Source organism: Myotis brandtii, unplaced genomic scaffold (assembly GCF_000412655.1).
Source record: "Myotis brandtii unplaced genomic scaffold, ASM41265v1 scaffold345, whole genome shotgun sequence".
In the NCBI taxonomy this organism is placed as follows: domain Eukaryota; kingdom Metazoa; phylum Chordata; class Mammalia; order Chiroptera; family Vespertilionidae; genus Myotis; species Myotis brandtii.
The window spans coordinates 2,359,568-2,368,044 of NW_005363283.1; the positions used below are offsets into that span (position 1 = coordinate 2,359,568).

The 8,477-nt window shown below is 40.8% G+C and overlaps 1 protein-coding gene across 4 annotated transcripts in view; it reads left to right on the top strand.

The window, feature by feature from the left end:
* The window catches only part of AFF2 (AF4/FMR2 family, member 2), a 598,244-nt gene that overhangs the window by 222,770 nt on the left and 366,997 nt on the right, over positions 1–8,477 (top strand). For 2 of the 4 annotated variants that reach the window (XM_014544018.1, XM_014544019.1), the window contains exon 2: positions 2,180–2,312. In XM_014544018.1, coding sequence (XP_014399504.1) covers positions 2,180–2,312 — 133 coding nt within the window. The remainder of the gene's footprint in view (positions 1–2,179; positions 2,313–8,477) is intronic. The other 2 variants (XM_005871569.2, XM_005871570.2) reach the window with 1 other exon arrangement.

Sequence of the window (8,477 nt, forward strand, 5' to 3'; positions counted from 1 at the left end):
TGGCCAGCCTGGGTGAGGGGCTGATGGCTGTTTGCATGCTGGCCAAGCCTCCCAGTGGGGACCCTCACCCCATGACGGTGTGGCCAGCCTGGGTGAGGGGCTGAGGGCCGTTTTCAGGCTGGCCACACCTGCTTCAGGGTGAGAGATCCTGCTGGGGTACCTGGCCAGTCTGGGTGAGGGGCTGATGGCTGTTTGCATGCTGGCCAAGCCTCCCAGTGGGGACCCTCACCCCATGACGGTGTGGCCAGCCTGGGTGAGGGGCTGAGGGCCGTTTTCAGGCTGGCCACACCTGCTTCAGGGTGAGAGATCCTGCTGGGGTACCTGGCCAGTCTGGGTGAGGGGCTGATGGCTGTTTGCATGCTGGCCAAGCCTCCCAGTGGGGACCCTCACCCCATGACGGTGTGGCCAGCCTGGGTGAGGGGCTGAGGGCCGTTTTCAGGCTGGCCACACCTGCTTCAGGGTGAGAGATCCTGCTGGGGTACCTGGCCAGTCTGGGTGAGGGGCTGATGGCTGTTTGCATGCTGGCCAAGCCTCCCAGTGGGGACCCTCACCCCATGACGGTGTGGCCAGCCTGGGTGAGGGGCTGAGGGCCGTTTTCAGGCTGGCCACACCTGCTTCAGGGTGAGAGATCCTGCTGGGGTACCTGGCCAGTCTGGGTGAGGGGCTGATGGCTGTTTGCATGCTGGCCAAGCCTCCCAGTGGGGACCCTCACCCCATGACGGTGTGGCCAGCCTGGGTGAGGGGCTGAGGGCCGTTTTCAGGCTGGCCACACCTGCTTCAGGGTGAGAGATCCTGCTGGGGTACCTGGCCAGTCTGGGTGAGGGGCTGATGGCTGTTTGCATGCTGGCCAAGCCTCCCAGTGGGGACCCTCACCCCATGACGGTGTGGCCAGCCTGGGTGAGGGGCTGAGGGCCGTTTTCAGGCTGGCCACACCTGCTTCAGGGTGAGAGATCCTGCTGGGGTACCTGGCCAGTCTGGGTGAGGGGCTGATGGCTGTTTGCAGGCTCGCCACAGCCCCAAGCCACCCAAGCTCCCAGTGGAGGCTGGCTGGAAGTAGATATCTGGGATTTATTTATCTTCTATAATTGAAATTTTGTTGCCTTGAATGGAGGCCACAGCCAGCCAGGGCAGGCAGGAAGCTTGGCTTCCTCCATTGCCGGGGCAACAAGCCTCCTGCTTGCTCCATCTCCGTGGCTGCCAGCTGCCATCTTGGCTGGGTTAATTTGCATATAGTCGTTCTGATTGGCTGGTGGGCGTAGCTTGGACATAGTGAAGGTACAGTCAATTTGCATGTTTCTATTTTATTACATTAGCTATTCACAGCCTTGCATGATGAAGAAAATAGTGTTTTGTTTTGTTTTTAGTAAGGAAGCATTGCAGTCTATAAAATCAAAGGGCCCAGAATATATCTTAGATATTGTCTGGAAGCTTTTCTACTGACCCTCCAATGGGAAAGCTTGAAATGGGATGAACTTCACAGAATTACATGTATTTATAAAACATTTGTGTGTTAGTTGTTCAAGGCTTTTGACACATTTTTTTCATTGTTAGAAGTTTGTTGTTCAAGCCAGACCCCTTTCTTTGTGAAAAGTTTCCCCAAAAGGCTTTCAGTCATTCAAAATGCAAACTATGGTTAGACAACAACAACAAGGACTGGGATTGATTGATTTGGTTTGTTATGGACTTCCAAAAATGTGCTTAGGTTCTCCTGTGATTTCTTTACAACAGGATAACTGTGGCTATGGGTTCAGGATAGAATTCCAGTTTATCTGCAACAATGTATTTGTTAATTTATCTCACTTAGGGTTTTGTGACATCTGTGAGTTCTGAGCCCTAGGCAGTTCACAACACAATGTAACCTTCAGTACATTTCTACACAGAGTACTGATTTTTGAGAAGTTTATAATTGCCTGTTGTAATCAAGCAAGGGTAAGGGACAAGGATTCTACCATGCTTATGTGGTCATAAATATAATTTCTAATAAGTGAGTTTCTGTTTTCTTCTGTATTCTGAATAACTGGTCAGGATCTTAAAGGTAATGTGAGTAAAGAAAAAAGATTCGCTGCTCTCTATGTAGTATCAGTTTGGTAGTCTTGACTTATATTTTTTTTTCTTAGTGATAACAAGGGAGAGTTAAATGACTAATTAACCAATTTCTCCTTTTGTCTTTTTCTATTAGTCACTATGAACAAGACCGTAGTGCACTTAAAAAAAGGGAATGGGAACGGAGGAATCAAGAAGTCCAGCAAGAAGATGATCTCTTTTCTTCAGGCTTTGATCTTTTTGGGGAGCCCTACAAGGTAGCTGAATATGTATGTAATTTATCTTTATGGAAAATGATTGCTTGTCGTGTTTTTTAACACATTTAATCAACATTTAATCTATTTTTAAAGCACCCAAATGATTTCTAGGAGAATATATTTTACAAATGAAGTATATACATATACTGTATTTGGGGCAATTGCAAATTTATAAGGAAGTCTTCTGAGACAGATTCCATCTTCTTTGGTAAGCATAGTAACTTTGAAAGAGACTTGTGAGACTGCCTGTCTCCAAAGAGATCTTTACTGCCCAATACCTCCTACAGCAAGGAAGGCCCCCTTGACACTTTCTCCCACTTTTATTATCAGAAAGGCAGTCCCTGAAGACTGTCAGTGGATATGCCTATTTCTTCTCCCGGTAAATGTCATCCATTGCAAGGCCACTGCTTTCTTTTTCCATTTTAGGTTGTTAGTAGCTGTTCACTGGTTTGAGTGGTCTTTGAAAATCACTGTTCTGGGAGAAAGGTAAAAGTCAATTATTTTTCCTGGTGGTTAATAATCATGATTTTGGAGAGAGTGCCTCAACCAGAGGGGTTAGTGTAGCTTGAATGATTTTCTAGTGGTATTCTGGCTAGTATGTAACTCCAATAATGATCATACTGCTATGTCTAAGTACTGACTTCACAATGACTGCCTCTGAACTTTCTATTTGGGGTGGAGGTTGGGGAAAGAACCCTTTTAAATTGCTGATAGCTGGTTTGTTTTTATTGAAATTTAGCAACAGTATAATTTTCTGTAATAAAACAGAGGTGATGTAAGAGCTAAAACAAAAATATAGAGTATTTTCAAGAGTTGTGATTTTAAAAGAGCACCATTTAGGGGACAGTGACTTCTGGAAAAGGAAAGTTCTTAATAAGGACTGCATAGGCACAAATACTACTTTGGAGCAAAATGTACGCTATTTAGATTGATGACTAGTAACACCAGATTCTTGATGCCTTATTCAAAATAAGTAAGTAACTCCTAATTGAGACCTTCATGTGTCTTTCAAGTTTGGTTAATTCTGACAAAGAAACTTAAGTCACCTAAACTACTAGTTTTCGATTTTTTAGTATAATTCTTTTAAAAAGCATTTTTCTATCTCAATTGATTTAAATTTATACTACCTTCAAAGTGTATATTTAGAGATATGATTACTTTAACAAGCATTTATTGCAGGCCCATTGTTTGCTAGTCATGTTTTAGACTAGTGTACAAAGGGAAATAAGACATTATCCCTGCCTTCAAGGAATTTCTTATCTAGTGGCAGAGATCATCATGAATGAATGAGGGCATGACTTCATGGTAAGTGCTAGAGAGATAGATAGGAGAAGGATTAGTGAAGACATTGTACCTCATACAAAGGAGTTTGGACATGATTCTGTACATAAAGAAAAGTTATTGCAAATTTTAAAATCAGGTCATGTCTGGGACAAAGAATTTTAAAAGACAATGTTGAAAATTTGGAGAATGGGTTGATGGGAAGGTAAACTAGAGGCAGATAAAGAAGCTATTGTAGTTGGCTAAGGAAAGTTCATGCAGGCAGCATTTAAGGTAGAGCAAGGAAGTTCAAATGATGGACTGGGTATCTGTTTGGATGTGGGGAGTGTGATAGATGAATGATTTTTTTCCATCTGTTTGACTTCAGAGGATGGTGCTATTAACAGGTTGTTCAGAAGGACAACAGGGTTGGTGCATGTAGAGAAAAACATAATTCTGTTTTGAGTAATTTGTGTTTGAGATGCCACTTGAATATTAAGGGAGAGTTATCCAGTAGACATTGCATACATGGATATGGAGCTAAAGGGAGTTGTTAAGAGAGAGATTTAGGTGATATCATGTAGGTGGCAATAGAAGCTGTGAGAATTAACATTATCACTGAGTAAGATTACTGTGTAAAAAGGACAAATAGAGAATCTTGGGAACTAGCAACATTTAAGGGGTAAAATACAGGGTGTCCCCAAGAATATATACATATTTTAACAGCTGATAGCTCAATTTTCAAAATGAAATTTGTTTTAATAAACACTGCCTTTATAATTATTCAAAGTATGTGTATACATTTTTGGGACACCCTATAGGTGGTAAAAACCGAGGCAAGGAAAATAAGTTAAAAAGGAGTGAATAATAAGAAAGATAGGAAAAGAACTTGGAGAGAATCATTTAATAGAACCAAAGTAATAAAGGGTTTATGGAGGAGGGATTTGCTAGTTACAGATATCAGAGAGGTCAGGAAAGGTCGGGACTGGAAAGTGGCTGTTGGATTTGGCAGTTAAGTGATAATTAGTGACCTTAGGAAGATTTGTTTTATTTGTTAATGTTGGTGGTCATTGTGGGAAGCCAAACTGTAAGGGTTTTGAGAGTAAATGGGATGTAGTAACATAAAGGAAGAGAGGAAGTTAATGTAGATTTGATCTTGCAGAAAGTTTTTGTATTGAGGGGGGAAGAAAGGAAGCAAATTAGATTGCAAGGGGGAGAAATATGGAAGGAAGCTTTTTAAAAGTGAAATAAACTTGAACATTTTTAGAGATTGATGGCAAGGAACCAATGACAATGGATAAGGAAAGGGTGAAGAAGGTATAGGAGGGAGAAATGGGGTAAGTAGAGCAAGATCCCAGAGGTAATGAGAACATACAAAATCAAGAACATGTGAAGAGTGATGAGCCATGGGAAAGTAAATGGGAATGGAATATTAGGCAGAGGTAATGATAAAATACAAAATCAAGAACATGTGAAAAGTGATGAGCCATGAGAAGGAAGATGGCAATGGAATATTACAAAGAGAACAAAGCAAGAGAGTGAAGGAAAGATTGAGGGCAGGGCAAGAAGTTGTGATTTCCAGAGAGTGGAAGTGAGGTCAAAGGATGATAGATGCCTCATCCAATCTTAAGAAAAAGGAACAGCCAGATGAGTTTTATATATTATATTTGGATGGATTAGAAAAATGAGCTTTATTCAGAGGATGCATCATTAACATTCAATATTTACTCCATACTTAACACTATTATGAGATATAGCATCCTTGATTCCCCCACATTATATTTTCAATCCTGCTCAATTAGTGGTCATATACCTTTAAGGTAAATACCATCTCTTGTTAACAAGGAGTGTTATGTAGATGTGCATTTATATTTTTGAGTAGGCAGTTAAAAAATCTTTTGTCAACATTGCCAGACGCTTTCAAAAGCCATCTGTCTTGATATGTCTAGCACACATCTGGTAGAGACACATCTAGCACCTAGAACTGGTGCTAGACATATCAAGACAGATGGCTTTTGAAAGCGTCTGGCAATGTTGACAAAAGATTTTTTAACTGCCTACTCAAAAATATAAATGCACATCTACATAACACTCCTTGCTAACAAGAGATGGTATTTACCTACTAATGGGAACATTAGTCTAGTGCAGGGCCAGGCTTATTATGTGACCAGTAGCTTGTTGCCTTTATCCTTCTTGATGAGGAAGAGCCTTTTTTCTTGGGTAAAGACTGTGAAAGAAAGAAATATGTTAACAATTGATAACTTAGTAATTCTCTTTCTTTCACCATTACTTTGATGATCAGCTGCTATTTTGTGCTATGTCTATGTTCAGGGTTCTCTGGGTGATCACTGGACAGTAGACCTCTCCTTCTCCCCATATTGTGATACTATTGTGCTTGATGTGTACCTCCAAAATCTCCCCATATCTGGACTGGTGTGGAAACCCTTGGAATAGCTTGACATGCCATTGGTAGGGATGAAGGCATGCCACAACTCTTCCTTGGGTTTGTGGTTGGAATGCTTATCAAATTAAAAAATCAAAATTCCTGGTGGTGGATCAGGACTTTGAGGAAACTTTTTGCCATCCTAAATTCTAAATTATAGTTTGATCACTTGTCCAACATTATCAATGGTAACAAACTAGTCAATGAATGGCCAGAAGGAAGAAATGGTGATTTCTAATGTTCCTGGCTGATTTCCTTCCTTTCCTTATTTTACCTCTACCACTCCCAGAATGGAAAGTATGTTGACTACTCCAACATTTGGTTGGTGGGTAACCTCTCTGCATGGTTGCTTTTGTTGCTTACACATTTCAAATTTGAGTTAGTTTGTGCTATGCTATAGAAAGGGCTGTCTTTAAAAGTGATTGAAAAATGTGACATGTCTAGTGTGGGAATATTAGGAGGATGAGGAACTAGCATGTACCAAGTGCGTAGTCTATGCCAGACACTGTGCTGCAGCTTTATATATGTGCTTGTTTAGTCCTTACAATAACTAGCATAGGCATTTTCCTCATGTTTCCCATGAGGAATTTGAGACTCAGAGAGGTGAGGTTGCTTCTCTGCAGCTTAATATCCATATAACTGGTAAATCTAGGCCCAGTTCTATGTGATTCTGTATCTGTAGCAGGAAGCTATTGATATCCTCTGACAGGAAGACAGAAGACCTGATAAGCTTACCTCCTGTGTGACTTTGGGGAAGAAATTTCATTTCTCTAGCCTATAGTTTCCTCCTCTCTGAAGTGAATAATAATACCTGATAATAAAAATAATACCTGATAACAGCAACAACAACAACTACTACAACTGACATTTATAGCTTTTCACAGCTCAACAAGGATGAGGAATGAGGACACTGAGGCACAGAGAAGTTAAGTGGCTTATCTAAAGCTATTTATGTTGGGGCAGTTACAAGCTAGATTGAAACCAGATCTGCTATGCTGAATCACATGGTTATTGTAAGGATCAAGTCAAATACCCAGGAAACCTTGCCTTGAAATCTGTAAAGTGCTGTACAAATTCAAAGTATTATCATTATTATAATTAAAGAAAGAAATAGTAACTTATAGTTTGGATAGATTAACTGTGAAATATTAGAATTATATAAAATAAATCACTAAATCACATACATTAGCTACAATGAAGTAAAAGAAAAAATGAACCTCAAAACTTAAGTTATATAATTACTTATATTAAAAATAAATACTATAGTGTAATTACCTTCTAGCACATTAGTCCTGCAATGAAATCATGCTACTGATTTGAAGATAGCCTTAGAAGCAAACTGAGGCAACTTTGCATTTCTTGAAGTAATGAGAGGCAAAAAGCTTAAATGAAGGAGAGCTGTTAGTCATGAGCCACAAACCAGGCATGTAATTTATGCCTGAAAATACTTAGAAAAAGCATTTTCTTGATGATGGAGAAATTGTGATTACTCAGAAAATAATGGCTGTAAAGGTTACCTTTAAGGAATCAACCAATTATCTAGAACAGGAAATAAAAAAATTGACAAAAATTGAAAGAAGCCTACAATTGATTGAAATGGCTGGATTTCATTTTTGCCATTTTTATAATGTTCAATCAAGACTTCCTGGAATACTTTGTTCCTTAATAGGATTGCTAAGACTCTGGAGGGTGAAAAAAACCTTTAGTGTGAATTAGATGTTGCTGTGGTGTATAATGAGAGTACATGCTGTAGGTGTACATAAATATATTGCAGGCCCCATTGAGTTTTCTATCATATAGTCATCCTAAGAAATTTATGATGGTGGGAAGGCAGAGAGTTGAATCTGGCCACTTAGACTTTACTGATAATTATTGGAGATTATTGAATGATGGACTTCTGAGACTATGTGCTTGTGTGTACTCTTTGCCTAAATCTGTCTCATGAGTATTTTCAATTTACCACTATGCATGTTAAGAATTACCATGTCTGTAATCACAACATGTCTGTTATGCAAAACACATGGATCTTCCTTCAATCAGCAACACAGAAAGCGTCACCAGTGAACTGTCTTGAACTGTCTGCTATGCAGTTCCAGTCACAAGTCCCACTGAGACAATTCCTCTGTGAGGAACTAGTCTAAGGGAGCTTACACCCCTCTATTCCTTTGGATTTGCTCCATTCCTATATCAGTAGTGCACAGGAAAGTGTAATACTTGGAGCTATTAGCCTAACCCTGTAACTCCACATGCAGACATTTCTTCCCCGAGTTAGATTTTAATTCAACTAGAGGCCCGGTGCACAAAACTTTGTGCACTCGGGGGGGAAGGGGGGTCCCTCAGCCCGTCCTGTGCCCTCTCGCAGTCTGGGACCCCTCGGGAGATAACGACCTGCTGGCTTAGGCCTGCTCTCGGGTGGCAGAAGGCAGGCCCAATCCCTAGGTGCAGCCCCTGGTCAGGCTCAGAGCAGGGCCGAT